At 36.6% G+C, this 23901-nt stretch overlaps 1 protein-coding gene across 3 annotated transcripts in view; it reads left to right on the top strand.

The window, feature by feature from the left end:
- GABRB2 (gamma-aminobutyric acid type A receptor subunit beta2) overlaps positions 1-23494 on the top strand; it is a 163278-nt gene extending 139784 nt beyond the window's left edge. Inside the window, exons 6-10 of one of the 3 annotated variants that reach the window (XM_059825225.1) lie at positions 882-1019; positions 2213-2365; positions 3488-3732; positions 19502-19552; positions 23147-23494. In XM_059825225.1, the coding sequence (XP_059681208.1) occupies positions 882-1019; positions 2213-2365; positions 3488-3732; positions 19502-19552; positions 23147-23494 (935 nt within the window). Of the gene's footprint in view, positions 1-881; positions 1020-2212; positions 2366-3487; positions 3737-19501; positions 19553-23144 lie in introns of all 3 variants that reach the window. The other 2 variants (XM_059825227.1, XM_059825226.1) reach the window with 2 other exon arrangements.
- The last annotated feature ends 407 nt before the right edge of the window (positions 23495-23901 follow it).

Raw genomic sequence — 23901 nt, 5'->3', positions numbered from 1 at the left:
TACCAACTCTGGAGTATGCAAGTTAGCTCAGCTGCCATTTGGCGAACCCAGATTCAAATTTCATGCATATGTTTTATGACTGTGTGAGCGTGTGCTGTCTTCTGGGGTTTTTGGGTGGGTGGTGGGATTTTTTTTCTTTGATTGTTTTTTTGCCAACCAGAGTGATGGCTGTTGCATCTGCTACAGTTGCTTCTTACAAGGGCCTCACTGAATGGGGCTGTCTTTTATTGCATTCAAGCCATTTTCAGCAAAAGAATGATGCTGTTTTTACAAGTCAAATCTAAATGGGTTTGAACTAGAGTTTGTCCTTTTCATCTGTAGTCAGATTATAAACTACTTAGCATACAGAGGAAATATCAGGAGATAACTGTACGCTGAAATTCTCTCTTGGCCATATTACTCTGTGTCCTATTCCTATGCTGATCATGGTACACAAGACAGAAAAGCATCTCTTCCAGGCCTCGCCTGGTGACCCGCTCATGTTTCTGTTAGCAGTGCTGATGTTTCAGCCCAGGGACTGAAATTACAGCAAACCCACACCGTTTTATCCAGCCTTGGGATCAGAAGTTACCTTAAGCTGAATGTACAGTTACTATCTATATATGGGATGTGTGTAGTTTTAATTTGTTTTTAAAGGTTTGCGTTATTAGCATATTGAAATAATATATCTTTAAAAAACCAAAGATTAAAATACACCTAGGACTGCCGTTTTAAATTACGTTAGAATTACCTCTGTCTGTCTCTATCTTTATGCCTATTATGTTATTAACAGTTTAGTTTTAGAAATATATCTGAAGTTATTTTCTGAATTAATTCTCTGGACTGTTCTCCATGATGTCAGAAGAGATGTGTATGTTAACTGTTTACTCCTGTTTTTATAGATGGCTATACAACAGATGATATTGAATTTTACTGGCGTGGGGGTGATAATGCAGTCACAGGAGTGACAAAGATTGAACTGCCACAGTTCTCCATTGTAGACTACAAGCTTATCACCAAGAATGTTGTTTTCTCTACAGGTTTGTGGAGGGGAAGCTAAAAGGGGAATTCACTGGGAAGACTTTCAGAAATGGGTTAATTCTCAACATGCCATTCAGGATCTGAGCAAAAATTTTAGAAACAGGAATAAATTAGAGCAGCAACTGTGAATTTCGAAAGGAGAAGGTTTTATTACAGCTTTCAAAGTGTATAAAGCATCACTCACTAACATACAAAGAGGATACAGTATTCTGTCATGTTAAGGCTCAGTCAAATAAGCTGTATTTTCTGTTTTCCTATGAAAACAGATTAAGCCACTTATACACCTCAGCGTCCTAGACCAAAAAGAAGTAACCCAGCCTGTAGGAAATTTAGGAACCTTTCCGTCACTATTTCTAGATTTCCTTGTGCCAAGCTGTGGATGTATTAGACGAATTACTTTGTCTTCACTGTAAAACGCTTAAAATCCTTGTTCCACAGGATTTGTAGTTTAGCCTATGCTAGCAAGCATATGAGTTTCTTAAGGCTGAGAAGATGCTTTGTGAGGAGGAGTAGAAAATATGATTAGATTTCATAAAATAAAAAACAAAACAAGAACATTTCAATGGCATATTAAGTCATTCAAAAGAGACAAGAGTTGGGTTGGGCTATTACCACATGATGTTCTCTACCTACTTGAGAAAGCTGCTAGGTGTTAAAAAAAAAAATCTTCAAAACTCACTTTCTAGATATGGATAGAAATCATCTTTGGAGGGAGTATAGAAGGAGTGTGCATCCCAAATTCCTCAAAACCAAGCAGAAATGGGACTTGAATAGTGATCTCTAGGCACCCATTTCAACAAGTGTTTCATACACCAGAATATTTCTGGTCTCCAGTGACAAAGGGCAAGTGTTGCATTGCTTAGGGAGGTTAGAATAAGGGTCACACTGAAGTAGGCATACCACAGCTTGTCAGGGAAGAAGCATTTCTATGCTTTGATGCTCTGAAATGTATTTTGGCTGTTGATTGTTGAATACTATGATTACCAACTGATATGCACCTAGAGCATCCTTGTACCCTTAGAATAAAAGATTATTTAACCCCAATTCTTGCTAAAAAATGTGGAGCTGATTATCCTGGATCTTTCAACTCTGCGTGTACACTATTGCATGAAACATTAAAATCAGAATGAGAGAAAAATATTTTCAGGCTTTATACAAGTAAATTATGGCCATACCAAATATTCTTTTTTAGGTGCCTACCCAAGGCTGTCTCTCAGCTTTAAACTTAAGAGAAACATTGGTTACTTCATTCTGCAGACCTACATGCCTTCTATTCTGATCACTATCCTGTCCTGGGTTTCCTTCTGGATTAATTATGACGCTTCAGCTGCAAGAGTTGCTTTAGGTAGGCATTTTTACACATTTCATGCAGTGTGCATTAGCTGAATGCCTTTTCTTGCTTCTGGCTTAGTGGATAGTGCATGATTTGAAAAATAAATCTGTTAGATCTTTTTATATCTGGCTTGTTAAGCTTTGTATTATTTGAATCAGCATTTAAATCATCACAATTTAGATAAAAAATAAAGTGATTTCATGTCTGAATTAGCTAACTGTATAATCATTGTAACCAGAATTAGCCTAATTATTGCAACATTTTCTGTTGTTGTTTTACTGCTTGTTTTTCTCCAAAGAGAATGCATTTAGTTGCTTTTGCCCATGGCATTCCAGAATACACATTCAGCACTGTGTTATGGATTATAAATTGCTTTTCCTTTCAGGTATGAATTAAATAAAGTTTTACTAGGGTTGTATAGCTAACTTCTCCTTAAGCTGAGGGCTTTTTTCTTTACTGTTACCTTACATTCGGAAAGCAAAATAATTTCCCTAATTAATCTCTAGAGTACTCTTATATCTCATCACTAATCCCATGTGTGTTTGTTTATACTGTGCCCCTCATCAGAAGATCCAAGCAAGTTACAAAAATAAATATGAGTATCTATTGCCTAATTTTGTATAAATCAGACTGATTTCTGCCAGTACAGCTCTCATATAGATAAAATAAGTAAAACACCATAAAAGATACAATTGAGAATTTGACATTTTAACTTTATAGAATACTATCTGAGTTTTACCAGGCCTTTCTGTGTAACATTCTCCCATAAGAATTCAAGGCTGCAGACATCCTGAAAATGCTGGAGGAAAGCAAGATAACAGTGAGTCTAGGCTGGTAATTTATAACTGAGACTCGTTAGAGAAGGTTACAGTTTAGCTGGTTAAAAACATACTTATAGAATCCAAATACTGTTTGTTTGATTGAACGCAGTTTATTACAGGTGTAATTTTCCTTGCTGTACAAAAAAATAAAGACAAAGATAAGGAATATGGACAGAGGTTGGGGGTGGGTTTTTTTCCACCAGGAAAAAAAATTTCCTAGAATTTTTCAGCTCTAGCATTTCAATAGTATGAGCTATTATGCTAGAAGATTAAAATTAATTCAACCAATAGACTTGTCAATTCCTTTTTCCAGGAATCACAACTGTGCTCACAATGACAACAATTAACACCCATCTTCGAGAGACTCTTCCCAAAATTCCATATGTGAAAGCCATTGACATGTACCTCATGGGATGTTTTGTCTTCGTTTTCATGGCTCTGCTGGAGTATGCATTGGTCAACTACATCTTCTTTGGCAGGGGACCTCAGCGTCAAAAGAAAGCGGCAGAAAAAGCTGCCAGTGCCAACAATGAGAAGTTGCGAATGGATGTCAATAAGGTAAATTGAAACGGGGCTATATTTTTAGCATTGCCCTAGGAAGGCAGACTTTCACTTCTGCCAGACAGAGCTTTAAATTGTAATTTCTTGTAGAAATGAGTGGAGTGGGATTATTATGATCTTGTCTTAGCTCTGCAGAGCAGTGTGCTTAGCCACCTCAGCAATGAATGCTGCCATCTAGCCTGGAAAACTGAATGACTTTTTTCTTAAGCACGTGCTCAGTTAAGCTTAACTGTGAGATATTTTCTCAGTCAGGAGGTAGAGTTAAATACATCTAATCTGTTTCCAAAGGAACAAATCCAAAATGATGGCTATAGCTGATATTCTAGTAAGAGCTGTATGGAACGTTGGAAATAAAAGCTAAATTTAACCTACTTTCATAAATCTTTCAGATGACCTGGATAAGAAATATTCGCTATGGAAGTGTTTAAAGCTTGAAAAGTTTGCATATTTTCAACATATAACAGCCGAGGATATTGTTGACTAAATGAGAAACTGCTCAGAAATAAAGCAGCAACTTGCTGTGCACTTAATTTTGAATCTGAAAATGGTCTCCTGGGGTTGGAGAATTGAGGCAGAAAATACATTTGCCAAGATACACACTTTTGGAAAAAGTATCCATTATGCGTAATGAAAATGGAGCACTTATCATAAAGCACTTGTTTTTCACTTTGACCATTTCAGATGAGTTTCACACAGTGCCAAATCTGGGCTGAATGCTAAAACGTATTCAGTGTGAAATGTAGAAACTTTCACACACATGTAAAACTGGAAAGTTAAATTATCTTCTTTTTGGTTTTTTTTGGCATGGGAAGATTTTTGAATTTGCAATTCAGCATGATACTTCAAGGGGGGGAAATTCAAAAACAGAATTAAAAAAAGAAATCTAATTCAGAAAAAAGCCAAGTTATTATTTGTGAAGTGGAAACATAAGTTTCATACAGCTGTAGTGGTGGAATTTCTCATGTTTGTTCAGAACTTCTAGACTACCGTAGTGTGCCTGCAGACAGAAGAACATTTTGTTCCATTTTTGCTGGAACAACAAAAATCCATCACATGTTGGTAGCATAAACCAGTTAGTTTTATACGTCATAGTTTATAGTCTTTTAAGATGGAGCATTATATTGTCACGGCTCAGATCTCACCCGTTCATTAATTTATTTTTTTCTTTTTAATTTGAGAGAAACATGTTTTAATGAATGAAGGCAAATGCATAATGATGAGATTAATTTTGATGTTACAGTACCTTTTAGATTACCTTTTACCATTGTAAAGTTCATGAAGACTCTGTAAAATCTTTTTCTTTCTATTGCTGATTTTTCAGCAATGTAAAAAAAGTTGCAAGCTTTTATTTAATTTGTCAAGTTTATTTTTTAAAAATCAGTTTCCCTCTAAACAATCAAAGCTATTAACTAAGAAACCCTGTAGATAATTTTATGAGACTAGATCCGTGTTTACTTGAAGTCTTTCCTGTAACATCAATGGAAATTTAAGGTCCACGGGTGTCAGAGTGTCACCACTAGCTGAGGTATATATATACTGTTTCACTTGTGATGTTTTCGAAATACTTATTCATACAATAGATTTTTCAGCCATGTAACAGAATAGCCAAAATGTAGTGACAAATTGCTAATCATGAACTAGAATTTGAAAGCACTGACTAGTGTACTAATCCAATCCAGTAAGCAGCATAAATTAATTCCAATAACTGTTGCAGACATTCACCAGCCTAAAGGATCAACATAAAGTGTACTGGAACAGCTTTACATTATTTTTTATTTTTTTTTTATACTAAGCCTTTTGCTTAATATACAAGGCCAGCATGGTTCATAGTCTATGGCAGTTCTGCTCTGGTATCCAGATAGACTCTGATCTGATAATCAGGTTTGCAATCTGTTAAGCAGTAGATAGAGAATCAAATAGGAGAGGGCCAGAAAAGAGTAGCAATCAGAGAACATTGTCCTACTGTGCATAGTCTGCTCTGGGGAGGAGGAAAGGAGCTGACAGCTGTTCTTGCTGTTTGACCAGCAGTGACAAAAGAGATTCATATTTAATGGACTTGAATATTCTATCTATGAAAGGGGGCCAAATATTATATAATTATTTTCCTGTGCAAGAAACACAAATGGGTCTGAACTGCCGAATTTGGTTCAGATGCAGGTTTCCTTGAAACCCCAAGCATTTTAGAAATGGGACCAAACAAACACTCCATCTCTAATTAGGATCCAACATCGAAGGAAAAATTTTACAAAGTATGAGTATTGTTTTGTGATATTACTAGACTCTTCTTGTATCACTACATGGAATACTATGAATTTAAGTTTGTGACTTCAGATACTATGTGAGAAAAGATCAATGCCGTGAGTTATAAACCTCAAAACACGATGATGAAAACATCTATACAGGTCTGTTACTGCATTCAGCATAGACATTGTAAAAAAGGCAGATGAATAGTTATTGGAACTGCTGGTTGTAGTGCGGCATCTTTGTTTATACATTATAGACCAGCAAATCTGTACTAGATTTCTGCAGATTGCAACACCAATTTTTGTAACAGCCTCTTACAACATTTCTGAACAACAAAAGGTGGTGAGAGGAGAAGTGCTGATTAGTCCTTCCATCCACAACTACTTGCAAAATCAAAGTAGAAGTTAGTATAGACTCCCTTTATGCTGTTGAATTCTCTGGTATGGAGAGATTCCAGGGCAGGCACAGACATTGGTAGTCTCTCTAGTTTTGCTCAGTGTTATTCAGAAGATACTAGAGAGCCTGTGAAACAGTATGGAAACACAACAAAAGCTGGTTCTTCCATGACTGTGGTATCTGCTGAATCCCATGCAATCCCTTGGAGATTTGGTGACTCAGGAGAAGGTCCTGTTTTTTCCATTAGAGCAGACACCATCAGGCTGGCTGCAGAGCTTCCCCTGGGCTATTCCAGATGAAACTGTGGCCAAATCTTTTTTTAAATTTCATATTGCATTCATGTCATATGCCCAATGAATGTGGTGAATTTGGTTTTGTTTTGGTTTTTTAGATCATAGAATAGTTTGGGTTGGAAAGGGGTCTTTAAAGGTCATCTAATCCAACCCCCTGCAGTGAGCAGGGACATCTTCAGCTAGATCAGAGCCCCGTCCAGCCTGACCTGGAATGTTTCCAGGGATGGGGTATCTACCACCTCTCTGGGCAACCTGTTCCAGTGTTTCACCACCCTCATCGTAAAAAATTTCTTCCTTATACCTAGTCTGAGTCACCGCAGAAGATTGTAACTTCATATACTCCCTGATTTTTGAAGATTGTTGGCTCTGTTTGGGGTAAGGGAAAGGAATAGAAAGGATTGGGCCTATATCTTAATTTGCTTCTTGAATTCTGAAACCTGAGTAATAAAATCATGCGGAAATTTAAAGGACATAAAACTCAAGGAAGATTCAGACTCGATTACCAGCAGATACGTTATCACAAAGTTGTTAAATGATATTGGACACGCTCAATTTTCTTTGCAGTGACTCCAGGTTAAAATGGCTGTGTGTATGACTGTTCCAGTCTTCAACCTTCTCAAGCTGCATTCAGCAGTTTATTCCCTTAGTCTAACTCGTCATCTTTTGCCATTGTCAAGGCTAATTGTTCTCTCTGTAAACAGTCGTATTGTTGCTTACAGGTAAATCACTGACTTTCTTCTTACTCTAGACATCATCCTTCATTTATTGGAGATACCATTCACATCATTTCCTCACCTCTCTTTTCAAGCCTATCGCCTTACCTTACATTATGTCTTCAAATGCCTTTATTATCTCTATAGTCTCAAGTTTTTGAATCTCTTCTGTTCTGAATGGCATAATACTGCACGTGTATATATAACGATAGGTAAACTGGGAGTGTTGTATTTCTGCTTGAAGACCGAATATGTGTCATAAGCTATGGTATATATACTCTAACCCATTGTTATGAAATTTTATTCTATGGACTTTTCTATTTTAAATAGGAATGCTGATGGTCATCAGCATCCTTTTGATCTGTTGCAGGCACATTTCATGCTATCTTTTCTTTAGGCTCAGGGCACTAATCTAATATATTGTCTGTGCTTATTCCAGATGATTAACAGATATGTTAAAAAATAGGGCCAAATTCTAACCTCTGGCTTCACAATATCATTCAGCTGACTGTCTTCCTATGGGTAATTGTACATATGTCTGGGACATATAATCTCTTCAGTTTTAAGATAATGTGTCAAAGGCTTTACTGAAATCCTTAACTTTCATCTGTTAATTCTGTAATTACATAAAAATGGTCTGGAAGGATTTGGTCTAGAAGCCTCTATGAAGCTTTTTTTCTTCTAATTGTAATTTTGTTTTCTGTTTCCTTTTGGGATAGAAGGGGGCGGGTGGAGGGAAACAAGCTACTGTGATATAACCCTTCAAGTTTTCTCCTTTATGAAGCCTGGCTTTGTTTTCAAGGAGATCATTAACCTAACCAGGATCTCAGTGTAGAGGCTGGTACCACTGCGAATAATTTCTCATGTAGACCCCCAGCCATTTTAATATAGTTTATTTCTGTTATCGCAGTTCAAATAATGAGCTTCTTGATGCTCTCCCAGTACTGATTTATTCCCCATAAGTTTCTTCCAGAATCCAGTAGCCAAGGAGTTTTTGATTAATTTATAAATTTTCTCTTAGATTGTTGGATACAATAATTTTACCTTGGATGTTTCCATCTTGGAATTGTGGCGTAGATGGGCTGGCTGATGCTGATCACTATGATGTGTCTGATGCATCTTCTAGTCTTTGTGTTGTTCAGGATTTGCAGTCTGATCACCTCCCAAGCTCTGTATTTGCAGTATATTATCCTGTGTTACTAAATTCCCAGTCAACCTGCTGCTTATGTTGTTGTTAATGTCTTTTGGATTCATTGCTGTTTTTTCCACAGTTACTCGTCTAACTCATTTGATCCAGACTACTACATACATTAGTTGACTTCTCTGGAGGTGTAAGTAAGGTGAAAATGCTTTTCAATATCAATGATGTCTGTGTATTTGTTATTCTGGATAGATCAGAAAACCTCCATTACAGCTATGTGGTAATTTGATGGGAACCAGAACTGTCACTGTAAAGACCATGGTAAATGTACTGGGCTGAATGAAAGGCTTGTTCTTCTTCCTCTGTAAAGAAGTGCTTCTTGCATCTTGCCAGCTGTACATTTGACAAGGGGTGATTATAATGGAAAAGCAGCTGTATGCCATCCTCTTCCAAAGCAACAGAGACTGGAAGTGTGTCAGGCAGCAGAGACGATACTCGCTGTGAGTATTGTTATCAGTTCCTACGTCAAGGCTCTTGTTAAAAGAAGGGCTACAGATCCATCTCTCAGTGGAGCACCTTGTCAGTCTTTTCTTAGACATCAGTATGGTTTCCTTACCAGGATATTAGCTAGAAACAGGATGTGATACTTGCGTTTTTTCAACCCAGATACAAAACCTTAGAGAGGCATTACCGTATAATGATTTGGTGCGTCTTGCCTTCCGTTTCTAGTCCTATCTTCCTAATTCTTACATGCATGTTGTTCAGTTAGTGTTTAAATTATTTCTAAATATGTTTTTTCTTTATAGTTAGATCACCTAGGTTTAGAACAGTTAATTATTTCAAATTACCATTTCTTATATAAAATTTGTTTGCTATATTCTTTCAAAGTAATTTGATTTGCCACTTCACAGAAGTGGCATTATGTTCTGCATAATGTAGATACATCACTGAATGTGCGTTTAGAATGTATACAGTTGCAGTAATAACTGAAGCTTAGACGTTTCCAACCTAGCTTAAAGCACAGAGATACTGTAAGTGTACAGGCTATATACCTGAAGTACATGATAACGTAAGTTACATAAATAAAATCCGACCTCTAATTTTGCAATTGTGCTGCTGTTGTGAGCATTAATAAAGCAATTTCCCTCAGGAAAAGAGGGGAAAAACGTCAGGATATTATGCAACACTTCATAAAACTGTTTATACGGATTTATTCAGTCATTTTTTAAAAATAAATGTGAACTGACATTGCTAACCTCTGCGTGTTTAGATAAGGGGTTTTTTCTGAACACAAAGACTTTTTTAAACATACTGAGTTTATTTTTAAAACAATGAGTAATCTATTACTCAGTGGTCTTTGTATTACGTAAGGTATTCAGTCAGCACGCCTGAAAGTTATAGTCCATTGCTGTTACACAGTGCCAAGTCACAAAAAAGTGAAATTGTCAGTCTAATGATGTTTTTCTATCAGAAGTTTTGGTACCAAGTAGAGACCATGGAACTTTAATATGATAATGAGCTTAAAGAGCATATTAATAGATTTGAATCACAACAGAAATGTTGTCTTGAAGAATGAATGTAGGGCTTAGCAAGCTAAGAAGGTTTAAACAAATATAGGTATCTTTGCAATTCATTGCCCCCCTGACCCACTGTTGTTATATCCAAATTAGCACACAGTTGTTAAAGGAGATGAGATGGCAAGGAAAGAACAAATAGAAGCTTAACCTGCCCTCAGTTGCACTTAACATGGTAACTTTTTTCCACTTCAAGTTGTCTCAGCTGCTGAGTTTTTCCCCTACACCTTTTTGACGAAGGAAAAGAGTCTGCCCAAAAAAAGTTGAACAGTTCTCCTCAGATCTTTCATTTCTAGAGGACTCCACTGCATTATCAGAGTTTTAAGACAAACAAGACCATGCAATTACCTGTTTCACAAGTGATTGCACCTAATTATTTCGCTGATGCAACTGGGCTGAGGATGGACAGTTTCTGGCCATTGTATAGTCTAGCCAGGAAACAGGGCTCCCACAGCGTCCTCCTTCTCCAGGTGCCCACTTTCAGATTCATTGGCTCACATATGTGTGCTGTTCAAACACAAAGACTGAGTACTTTCTGTTTCATTGTGCCAACAATGCCATCTATTACAGTAGCACACTTTGAAACAGCATAAAGTCAGCTCAGGTATTGCTTTGCTACCTGCCATTTCCCACGACAGCTTCCAAAGTTCTTTTCAGCACTTTACTAGTGAAGAAGTGGAAGAGCCTGTGCATTTTTTTTCGCTGTCATATCCATAGATGTCTCTTTTGAAAAAGAGGGGTGGAAGTAGATGAAGGAGTGTGTTAACTTGAGCCAGTGTGAATCCATTGATATATACACACGGCCCTTTGCAGGCCAACTTGTGATAGCTTTCAGTGCGCTCCAAACAGACAAGGTCGCTCTCCTCAATTTTCGGACTAAGGTGTAAAGATGCATTAACAGGGCAGCAGGCCCGAGATAATATACCTTGCTCCAAAGCAATGCTCATTAGCTTAGGCTTGGCTAATGCCTTTATGTGCCCTCTGATTTACCGCTGGCTTGCCTCCGGCCTTTTCAGTTCACAGCAATATTTGTCCGTTTCTATCTGATGCAGCTCTAGTGAGGAGGAATTATTACAAAGGTACCTAAACCAAGTCAGTATTTATTACGTAGAACTGCACTTTATACCCTATGCGGTTAGAGGTACTCCTAGAGTAAAACATGAATAAGCGGAAGACTGTAAAAGCTTTTGGAAAAAAGAGGAATTTTGAAATGGTACATACACAGACTCAGTTAATAAACTGAACAGGATATTAAAACAGTAAGGCAATATGAAGCTCTTAAAATTTCCGTCTAAAATCTCAAATCCTCACTGCTCTGTATTGCTGGAACTAACGCTGGCACTGTCCAGATTTCAGTGAAAGCATTCATCCTCTTCCTTTCCCCTCCAGGGAGAGGTTTCCTTTTGTTTGCAGTACAGGTAAAACTGCACGAGGACTAATTCTTGATCCAGGGTCAGAAGGTATTCCTTGCACAGAAGTTTATTGAAGGGCATGTAATAAAAGTAGGCATGGATTATAAAAGCTCAGCCTTTCTCCTAAATCTGCGTTCATGCATTATTAAGGAACAACTTGCATAAGAAACAATCAGCAATGCAGAGTGCTCGGCCAGCCTTTTCGTGTTTTCTTGAAACCTGAGGTTTGATAGGAGTGAAATTTGAGGAAGTTCCAGTTTTAGCCCGCAGAGCTTCACAGAAGCAGTCAGAAGGTGATTTATTTCCATGATCCGTAGTGGTATTCCACATGACATCTGAATAAAGGTCAAGTCAACTGCGTGAGTTTTTCTTCCTGCAGCCGCGCTTCTTCGAATGCCATGTTTAATTAATGTAAGTGCGTGTACACTCCGTTTGTTTAAATCACAATATCCCTTTTGCTTTTGTAGTGCACCTGCAAACCTGCTATCCACCAGTGCCCCTGAATTAAATATGCTTTTGGTTGCAAAAAAGAATCCATTAATGCGGTTTATATCATTATTTCAGGTTGTGGGTAAATAAGGCACAAAAAAGGCAAATGATGTACAGTGAAATAGAAGAAATGTATGTAGCTGCAGTCCAGAAGATGTGTCTGGCTAGTGAATTTGGTGAATTGATTTCCCAAAGCAGATCAACTCTAAAGAATTTGACAAGGTTTAATTGAACGGCCATGAGTCAGCCAATTTCTATCCAAAATATAAGTTGTAACTCTAAATGTTATGTGCTAGGGATTGTAACCGAGTTGTGCTCATGAATCTTGAGATCACTGGATTGTGTACACTAGGGTGGCACTAAGGAATAAAAATATTATTATACAGTAGAAGATGACTGTTTGTCAACCCCTTTGCTTTATTTATTGTGATCAGCTGTTTGGTTTATTTTTGCAGGTAACAATACATTGTTATAACTAATTCAGGGGAAAACAATTTCAGGTGATCCAAAATTCATATCAGAAGTGTTTACATAATCAGAATGATAGAACCCCAAACTGGTAAGAAGGAGGATACATATTTCAAACCCCTCTTTTTATAGTTTTTGCCCATCTTTAGGCTATCAGTAACTATTAATTATGATGCTTTACCTTTGTTGTTGTTTGCTCTTTAGGCTGTAAGATTACCTAGACTGAAGCAAGTTAATGCTTTCAACAATAGTAAAAAACCTCAAAATTGCTGTGTTAGAACACATTCTAAAGACTTCTTCCCAATACTTCAAAAATATTCTTTCCTCAAAATCTGTTAGGTTTTTTTTTTCCCTCAACAGTGGAAACACTGATTCCCAGGAGAGGCATGGTGTGGTCCCTTTGCAGCATGCCACAGAGACTGCTTGTCTTGCATAAAGATAGAGCAAGGTTAATGAGCAGAAGAGCCCAAACAAGCTAGAAATAATATATCTAGCATTATTCAAAATAAAATATTACTAATGTAGCATATGAACTGGGCATCCATGTAGATATGTACAAATTGTGTACTTTCTGATATATATATTGGTTTTTTAAAAGGGTGTTAGGATGTGTATTGCATACATGTTAAATTTAATGAAACAGTGTATGGGCTATGAAGACCTAAGTTTATCGGTAAATTCACTTAGTAAATTCTTTTTGATACTAGCTGCTTTCCCAGAATTCTGGATATGGAGATAGAGAGACGCCAGGAGTTAGTTTCTCACATAACTTAAGAAAAAGGTTAGGAGGTTGGTAGGGTTATGCCTAAATTTAAATATGTGTGTGTAAATATGCAGATATATATGTTTATATAGATGAATATATATTTTTTACTCCTTAGATACTAGTTTTAAGAATCCCTCTGTAATGATATAAGATTAAATTAAAACATAGAAGTCTAAATCTTGTTTATTCTTATGTCTCCATTCCTCTTTTTAGAAGTGTGAGAGACTGGAATTTACTTTTCTTCCCCACCCAAAAACCATGTTGAGCCTTCTCCCTAAATTTAATGCATCTTAAAGCTATGCACAAAAAGCCCTGCATACCTGTCCTTGCTCATGTCTTCAAAATGAACTCAACTTTCTGGTAATACAATTGTCAGAAACTTAAGATTTTTGGGCTGGCCTGAGGGATGCAACAGTAAAGGTCACGCAGCCTAAATCAACATGATTATTTTCATGTAATGTTTTGTTTGGGCCATTTTCTGTCCATGTATTCTTTGAGTATTCAAAGATTCCTGCCGGTAACTGGAAATGAAGGTCTTCAGAAATGGAAGATTTTAGCTTACATTTTGCTAGATGGAATTCTGAGGTTTTATACTTTCAAGCTATAGCAGTTTTGGGTAGGAAAAGGGTCTTGACATAAGTTTCAATTGTTTGTTTTGTTTATTAAAGTATACAATAATATAGCTGGAGGAGAAGATCAAAAACCGATTCCATGTAGGTATCATTTGAAGAGGGCTAGCTGTTGTGGGAGATGATTCTTCAGCTTTTATTTCTTCTTCCTTTTTGTATCATGAGGCATAAACAATATATAATAATTTGCATTTTAAAAATAAGCCTGTATTTGGTCTCATTAACTCATTAATAGCTTTCTCAGTTGTGAGTAGATCACCCTTCCTGAAATGCATCTTTTATAACGTTGAACATAATCATGTTTTACATAAACACCTGCTGTGTTTGCCTGTTAGTAAACTATTTTTTTCTCTTGTTTCTATAAAATTATGTGTGTCAAGAAAAAACTGCACGCTATTGCCAAAAAAAACCCAGTCTTTTTTCCTTCATTTTAACTGTGTTCTGAAATTCTCCTACTATCCCTGTATTTATATTTTATATGTGTGTGTGTATATATATGTTGCTATAGAACTATAATACGTTTAACTAATCAAACTCAAGTTTGGTTTAAATTTACATGCACAAAAGGCCACCAAAATGTCAGGGAAAAAACCTGTAATTCCATTTTTATTTTCTCTAGAATTAATATATACACAAAACCAATTTAATTTGTATACAAAATTTGCAGTGATGCATCATATTCATATATATTGTGCACACACAGAAATTTATTCAGAAACAAATCTGAAATCACTAACCATGTCTTGGCAACAAAGTTTCATCATTCGTGTCACTCATTGTTAAATGAGTGACAAAATGTTAGACTCTCCCCAAAACAGCAGACTATCAGTGTACAAGTAAATCATGCAGGAATGTTCTAATTCAGTCAACAAATTCAGATTTTTTTTTTTATTATTTTAAAGCAGAACACTTTTCATTTTAATATTGTCAGGACTAGTCCTCTGAGCCCTGCTGTATCTATAGCCATGGAACTGGCAGTATTTCGGGCTTCTAAATCGGGACTGAACATGATCATAAGAAGTACATGTCTAGATTTATTTTTTTTAATTCAGAAATTCATTGTCAAAAGTTGGAAATCCATCTTTATTTTCCTTATAATGAAAACTTGTCAGTGATTTTTTTCATAGAAAAATCTCAAGAATTTTCTTTTAATTTTTTTGTTGAATTAATTGCAATTTCTCTCAGTGTTTTATCTGGCCTTTGACACTGCTTCCAAAGTTTTTCCTTGGACCTCGTGCTGCTTCTGGCCATGTTAATCTTTGAGCTGGGCCCAAGAATTATGTTGTTAGTCTTCCCCAAAATCACGAGCCTAAATCTGTTAACAAGTGAGTATATCATGGTCAGATGGATGAAACACTGGTAGACTTCTATACAGTCCACCCACTCTTATGACAAGTGTATGTTGTATAGTGCTTTGCTCGTTGTATTTGACTTCAAACAAGAAAAATAACATCTATGTATTTTACAGAAGTCTGTTCTAGAGAAGCAACTTTATCAGCCTTAGTTTTATTATCTAGTTCATATATCAAAACCATAACTCTATGAAAATTTTACCTTAGAAATTTTGCCAATTGCGATGATAATCAAATGTTGCATGAGTTTTTCATCTTTCATGAAGCTTTCTTATAGAAGCAATTTTGCTGTGTTTCTGTAGTAGATTTTTGGTGCTAGGTATATCTGTTAAAGTATATTTTGTAAGACAACATAATAGGAGATTTACTGTATGGGCATAATGGAAGTTTGATGAAATTTTGGTCTTATTTATTACAGATGGAAGAGAGCACCTTCTGGGATGTAGGTCCTTGCTGATGTGTTATTCATTTACATTATCTCCATGAGAATTAAATGTATACATGTAAATGAGATGATATTTTAACAAATAAATAACAAATACTTCATCAGAGCAGTATCAGTAAGCACCTGGATGCCTAACACCTTGTTTCTTGGTGAAACGGTAGGATTTAGAGCTGTTGTTAATTGGTACCCCAGAAAACTTCTATTCTAAATCACCTGCCTTTGCTTCCTCCTAAATGTCTCAGCAGTAAAAAATTGTCACTGAAAATTGTAACTGAAATTTCAAAAATTCCAGTTCTACTTACATTGCTTCCTTTATGTTTGTTTTCAGTCAAAGATTTATTCCTGCCCCCCCCCCCCCTTTAGTATTTACAAAATTTGCCTTGTAAAAATAAATGCTTTCGGGAAGTTCAGATAGATTAATTTTTTAATTTTTTCAACTTTTGTCCTAGAGAAGTTTTTGATGCTTATCTTTAACACAGAAGATGTTTCTTGATTCATGGAAAGGTTTCAATTTTAAGATAGAATCACTTACAAAGAATTGTTTTGCTCTGAGTGATGATTTTGCAGTCTCCTGGAGGAAAAGAGAAATCTGTAACTGAAATTTCTAGAAGGGAGGGCAACTACTTTTAAATACCATCAATATAAAGCTTATTCAAATTTGAAGACTTCCCAATTAGAATTCCCCTTAACTAAAATTTAGCTCCACCATTGTGATATGCAGTTCTTGCAGGATTAAAACAAAGAGAAAATTGTTTCCTCCTTATGTGTATACGCATTATTCGTGGGTTTGGATTGAGAGCAAAAGTCACATTCACAGGAAATCAGTTGAAAACATGACTAAACAATATTTATTTAAGGCCCATTAAATTAATGTAACTGCTTAAGTAAAGTTACAAGCTCATTTCTTGAATCAGATATCTGTTCACTGTTTATGGTCAACTATATTTGCTGCACTAGAATGGAAATTACATGTACAACATCAAGGCCTTACATAATTTATTCCTTCCACTTTACTATAGATTGCATTGGACTGAATTATCTTGGCCAAAAGTGAAATGGAGGGAGATGTTTTTCTACAGAATCACAGTGTACTCTATTTTTCTTTCTTGGTTAGCTAAGGTGATTTATGCCCCTTCACTCCAAAAACCCCAGGGATGTTTTTGCGGTATTTTATAAGGTGTTGGTGTAAGGCTCAAGCTGAGGACAGGACACCAGTCGGCCATTTTCCCATTTTTTCCTATTCTGTGCCGCAATTCAAACAGCAGTCCTGATTTTGCCTATTTCACTTGTTGGCTTTTGGTTTAGAAGACTGGATTCTGTGCAGCAGTTGAACAGGCTCATATTTCATGATTTTTTATTCAAATGTCATCAAGCCAAAGGTACTTTAACCTTAATGTGGGCACTTATTCTGCAATGTCTTAAGTATTGACTCTTGTGTGCAAGTAATGGATGCCAGAAGAAATCATATGTTTTCAAACATTTCTTCAGAACCCTGCAATACTTATGACTAAGTTATTGATGTGTTACTAATGATAATGATCAAGAAATCACATATATCAGAGGGTAAAACTGAAGGCCTAGAAATTGATCTACAAGTAGATAGAGCAGTGTTAAAGCTCTGTGTCCAGATCTTGCATTTTCTTTCACTTTCCTTTTTTTAATTCTTACAGGTCTCTTGGTTTTTTTGCTTAGATTTTCAGGCTTTAAAAAGCTCAAGGACCTAAAGAAAATCCTGATTGAATTTGCAGAGTTTCTCTGGATTTTCTGACCTGAAACCAAACAAATTAACCTGAAATTATAAGTCAACCGAATTTTACTGTCCTCTAACTGCATGCTTTACACCCTGACCCAAATCTTAGGTGTATAATGCAATCTGAGCCAAAGCATGCTAACATCATTTCATAAACAGTTACTGCAATGCTGGCAATAAACTCAGTTTTGTACGGACAATGGAAATGCAGTGTTTGTTATATTCTTAAGGACATTGTTTCACATATGGATATTTTGAAATATTAGGCATTTGTGCTTTATGAGTTCATATAGCTTTATCTCAGCAGACTTGCTTATCGTGTCAAAAATGTCTGTAAAGCTTTAAGTAGGTGCCATTTGAAAATCATTAATCCTTTTTTCTTCCAGAGTGAACCTAGCAGCAGCTTATACAGCACTATCTACCTTCCACGCATTACCTTGTGTAGTCAGTGCAATCCCCAGAGGGCAGTGGTTCCTAATCAGTAAGTCAAAACTTGCTGATGAGGTGGAAGATCCCTATTATATGTAAAGTGCACATCGTACTTTCACCTAATCTTGCCAGAGCTCAGGAATAGGATGTTACTGGTTTTCCAACCAGTAAGAGGTTGTAAGAGCTGTAAGAGGTGGGAAACGATGCTGTAAGAGGTGGGAAACTATGCTATAGATAATACTAAGGTCTTTAACAAATGAAATTATATGTCTAGGCATGTCATGTTGGTCTTCATTGCGAAAAGGATTTTTATTTCTGTTTTCGGTTCTTAAGAATGTCAGTTCACAGGACCTATAAATGCTGACTCCTAATCTCAGGTGTTAATCTTTGTAATAGACTGGGTACTTCTGTTCTCCCTTCTCGGTTTAGCTCACCATATTTTGCTTTTAGTTAGTGGCAGTCCTACTTAACAAAAGGATATTTCTTTTCAATTTACAACTGCTTTGTTTCACAAGGTTTTTCCATCAGAAATTCCAGCCCTACTGTGTATTTTATCCATGGCTTCTGAGCCATTCTGCCATCAAATGAGCCGTCAGTACCTGCCTGTAGTTGAAGGTTATAGTCGAAAATAAAGAGTATATGAGGAAGTAAATGCGTCAATGTTATATATTTTCAATTCATCAATCTGAATTTACCTCCTACTTATAAAGCTGTGTTTGGCATAACAGTAGAGCATAATCACCAAGATGCTGGTTTACTAGATGTTAGTAGTTTCAAAGATCTGGTCATCCTTGGAGGATTCCTAATGTACATGCATGTGTATGTACGTGTGTGGGAGTTGTAATTTCCTTGTATTTTACAGTTGCTAATGTATTAGTGTAAGAGGAATTCCTCGAGAAAGCCATCATTTTGGAGTTTCTAGGTAGCAGGAAGAATAAATAATGGTAACATTTCCACACTTTCCTCTGTATTCCCTTTGAGGCCATCAAAAAGGTCATGGCCTCTTCCAAGGCTCCAGAGTCAGCTTTTCTTCCAGTTGACCTGGACCTATAAGTGAATATCATTTGCATCGTATATTTTGTTATCCACCTTTAAGATTGTTTTATAAAAAACCCATCCTCTTGCATGGTTGCTGAGCTCTGGTCATTCCTCCTGCACTTCTGCTTTCACCTTTTATTTCCACAGTACTTGCTGCTGCTTTTTCTTCATCTTCACATCCTCCCTTCCTTCCTTGTCCCTGGGAATTTCTCCATTAAGTTTGAACTTTCCTGTTCACCATAAAGAATCTAGTTCTATGGTTGAACAATCCTTCAGCACCAAGAGATCTTTTTAACCTTCTTCCACCTCCTTTTGAAACCACTTTTACACTTACTTTTCCCCCAGAATAATTTTAACAATTGTTTTCATATCATCCTATCTTCCTTGGTCAAGTGACCAGTTGGAAAAAACACATTTACATCACAAAGTTATGTTACCTTGAGGAACAGGGCAAGGCAGTAATAGCACCTCTGAAGCCAGAATATACTTATGCTAATTGTTGGCTTAGAGGTCCCTATATCTTTTAATTGGTTGTCCTATAATTACCCTAGAGTGCTTTAATTTTAAATGAAAGATAATAGCTGCCTTATCTCTAAGGAAACTGGTCTTGATTTTATTAACTTACAGGACAGAAGAATAATTGGCACATATCATTGTCCAGAAATGTATTCAACAAAGGTATCTTTTATTGTTTTCTAATGTTTTTATCCTCAGAGACTTAAAGTTCAGGTCCTGACCACTTATGGTCATTAAAGATCCCATGGCACTTTTTTATAGCGTGGTCATCTCAACCCCAAGCATCTGGCCAAATATCAATTTATGTAATTGTTCTGCTTACCTAACATTCCCCACCACCACTCACCCACCCCATAGTTTCAATTGGCTACAGCATTCTCCATTTCCTCAACTAAAATATAGTGTATTGTTCTGCACTGTCAGTCACCACATTTCGCCTCAGAGGTGATTGCGCTTCACTGGGAAGTGAAGTGGTTCTTCTTTCTAAAGCTTGTAAAGCGCTTTGGGATCCTTTTGAATGGGCGGTGCTGTGCACAATAAATGTATTATCATTCTATCTCAGGCTTCACTTAGTTACAAAAGCATGTATTGTTTAGAGTTGGGCGAACCTGCTTGGTGGAAATAACACTCCCAGCTCTCCCTAATCTGACAAGGAACCTTTTGTCAAAGGTTGAAAAGTTAGGTTAATTTCTTTCTGGGTTTTTTGTTATTGATGTTGTTGTTTCTTTCTTTGTTTCTTTTATTTTCACATTCATTTGTACTTCTGGATTGGAACTTTAGGAGTTCTTCAGATTGGGAACTCAAAATACCATGAAAAATACAGTTCTTGTTATGGTCAATCCAGTGTTCCAGGTGCAGGAGGGTCAAATTAGTGTTTGAGAAGCACCTGAACTTTGTGGTGCTTACCTGTCTATTCTAACACTTGAAGGTTCGCCCATCACTAATTTTTACTGTATTTTGCATTATTTCTTCTGACAAATTCTTGGAATATTGAAAAATGCTGTGCTCCAACTCTGATATCAGTGTGATATGTGTAGAAGACAACACTTTGCCCTAGAAGATAGCTTAGAATATTGCTCAATGTTTTTTCTGCCCAGCATCACTAATCTTACTAACTACTGCCAAGATTACCAGATATCTGCAGCAGTTGGCTGTGTTAAGAAATTTACTGAAATGAGAACAGAAATGGCAAAAGAATCAAAGCAAAAAGTTAACTGAAGGAGTGATATCATGTCACTAAAACATGTCTGCATCTAACTCTAGTAGACTGAAATATTCGTGTTGCATAGAAAGTATACGAGCACTCAAATTTTTAGTATCATTGCAGATCAAAAGGATAAAATGCTTAAAGTAGATTCATCCTAAGACGATTTAAGATGTGAACAAACTTGTTGGCACTAAAATCTTTCCAAAGATAGTATCTTAGAATGCACAACGTTGAGGTGAAAATAACCCAGGCTCTGGGCTAAGGGGTAAAACCATTGCATTAGTGGGTGTTAGGTCAAACTTCCCCTAATGTCATTGAAACTACAATTTCTATTCTTTTCTTAAGGCTATGTGAAACAATGGAAAATGTAGTTTCCAAATGGCTTTGCACCCCTCTTGTAAGATACTCAAGCTGTTTGTTTTTAGACGTTCTTGGGATCTTGCTTTTATTTTCAAGATACTGAAAGTAATCTTATTGGTCTGAGATAACAAAAATGACAGCCAATTTTGTCTTAGTCCAAAAATCATGTAAGAATTTTCTAAATAACTGCACTCATTATAAGAAAATGTTTGAAAGCTCTCTTGAGAAGCTTCACAGATCTATTTGAAAGCTTTTGCATATGGTTGGTTTTGTTTGTATCACAGTAGCAGAATACTCTTTTTGCCTTAGTTTTGCTAATGCAGATGAGAACTGATTTGATGGCCTTCCTGGCTAGAACACAGTGTTTCCTCATGATGCTCAGTATCATGCTACAGAGTTCTTGAAGGAATTTTTCTTGAGTTCCAGCTCAACTTTCCCATTTTTCCAGTGCTTCTCAAAAAAGATTGATTTCCCTAACACACTAGAAAATTCAAAGATTTCATATGGCTTTGATGGAAAGCAAGCAAAAATAGATGATTTTGTCTGCTTCACATTGAGTCATTACATTTAGACTAAAACTAAAATACAATGAAACTAGAGGGGTGCAAACTCACATAGATTGGAAAAAAAAAAGAGGGAAATCTGGCATCTCAGTGAAATCTGGCATCTCAGTGATGCCAATTTTTATGCATCACTTGACCAGATGTAATCACTCAAATGGCAGTGTTTCAGTAGGTCCAAAGTACTTTTGTGAGTATCTGACTTCCCAGTTCCTAATACTGTGAAGTGGATGCTACTAAAAAGCAACTGTTTTCAACCCAGTCCTCTCACCGTGCCATGTGAAATATTACATAGGGTTTTCTTTTAATAATGGCAAATACGGTGCTATATTGGCTAGTGCAGCGAGGCACTTGCTGCTGACTGCTGGCTTCTAAATCTTACGGAATAGACTAATGCCATATTATTGTTAGAAATCCACAAAAGTCACAGTCTGTGCACTTTCAATAATAATCATAGTATATATTATGTACATTATAAAGTATTAATGTGGATGAGTTATTCTTAAAGGAGCTCTGGGACAGTTTCATCTCTTATTTGGCCTGGAGTACATCTGCACTACCATCACTAAGTCAGTGTACTTAATTAGCTGCTTATTAGCTATTATTGCTTTTAAAGAATTTTTATTTAATTATAGTCTGTAATCACACAGTTCAAAATATATACTTAGAAGGAAGGCTAAGGAGAATTAGAACTTCCTAAATAAACTTATATTTGTTTTCTATAAAGGGATACTTATAGATACTTATATACTTCAGATCTACTCCAGATTGCCTAAGAGTAGAATTTAACTTCTCATCTTTGAAATCCTCTTAATTGTTTTAAGGGAGTTTTTTACAACATTGCATTAATATTTTTTTTCACTGAACTGCCTTTAAAAAGATATATAGTAGCTAAAACTACCCATTGAAACAACTGTTCAATGTACATTTGATGTGATTACACTCTGTATATGTTTTTCCTTGCTCTAAATTGCAGATCTCTGTTATTCCAGTGTCCAGGTCTCTGCAGCATGCACTGTGTTTATGAAATTCATTAGCACTGGGGAATGGAGTTTCCACATAGGTATAGTCAGACTATGTCGGTGCCTTTCCCTGGGTAACCAGCAGTCCTGTTTGGAATATAGGGACTGAAAATCTGCATTCTCTGGTGCAGTGCTCTGGGCCTCGTTTTATAGAGGCGGAGAGACCTTGTGAATACCTGAAGTTTTTGTCAGAGCAGAAGCTTTCATTCCAAAGAAGTAAAACCAAAACAAAGCAGACCCTTTTCCATTTAATTTCCCTCAAAAAAACCCCCAAAAGTTCAGTGTTCGCCCCAGATATCCTACCCAGTGGCAGAATCCCACTTTCAGGAGCTGAGCATTTACTGCATTGCCAGGTATTGCTTCTGCTCACTGAACATGCGGTCTAGGGAGTACCATTTTTTCCATTATACTATACTGGCCTTATTCCTCCTAGAGTTCACAAATAAATGACAATAAATATAGTTATGTCTATGCTTAAAGTCTTTTAGACAGGCTGACATCCAGTGAATTAGTAATGTTAGATCTAGCCCTTGTCAGCATGGCTTCAGTTTGCAACTGATTGGGCTTCCTTTCCCTCCTGTTAAATCTGCTTTCTTATTTTTTACAGATGGATCCACATGAAAATATTTTGTTGAGCACACTTGAAATTAAAAACGAGATGGCTGCTTCCGAGGCTGTTATGGGGCTTGGGGACCCTAGAAGCACTATGCTGGCCTATGACGCTTCAAGCATCCAGTACCGGAAAGCTGGCTTACCCAGGCACAGCTTTGGTCGCAACGCCCTGGAGCGGCATGTGGCACAGAAGAAAAGTAGGCTACGGAGACGTGCATCTCAACTGAAAATTACCATTCCTGACTTGACTGATGTAAATGCCATAGATCGATGGTCGCGCATATTCTTCCCTGTTGTTTTTTCCTTCTTCAATATTGTCTATTGGCTTTACTATGTGAACTAAGAAACAAAGCCACACAGGAAGCAAGAACTGGATTTCTCTTCAAATCGGTTGTACAGCCAAAAGTGGGACTTAGAAAAATTCTATTCAGGACAAAAAGTTATTTTAAAACACCTTAGTTGCTGGCCCACTCTATGGTCTGTTTTTATAATGTTTTGGTTGTATCTGCTAAATCGTAAATAGGTTAAGTTGCAGTATGGACATATCCCCTTATCAAACTATAAGTACATTTTGAGTGTGAAGGCAAATTGGATTTTGACAATCACTTCTGTCTCATTGTCCCTCACTCTCTTTTTTTTTTCTTTTTTTTTATGGCCGTTTGAGTTTAGCGATACAAATTATAGAGCGGCGTTTGAGAAGCAAGTTCTAGTTTCAACAGCAGTACATACCATTCCCAGGGAAACTGCATC

The sequence above is a fragment of the Gavia stellata genome, chromosome 16 (assembly GCF_030936135.1).
Source record: "Gavia stellata isolate bGavSte3 chromosome 16, bGavSte3.hap2, whole genome shotgun sequence".
Classification (NCBI taxonomy): Eukaryota; Metazoa; Chordata; class Aves; order Gaviiformes; family Gaviidae; genus Gavia; species Gavia stellata.
The sequence above is the reverse complement of the archived record's forward strand: the minus strand, read 5'-3'. Positions and strand labels throughout refer to the sequence as shown.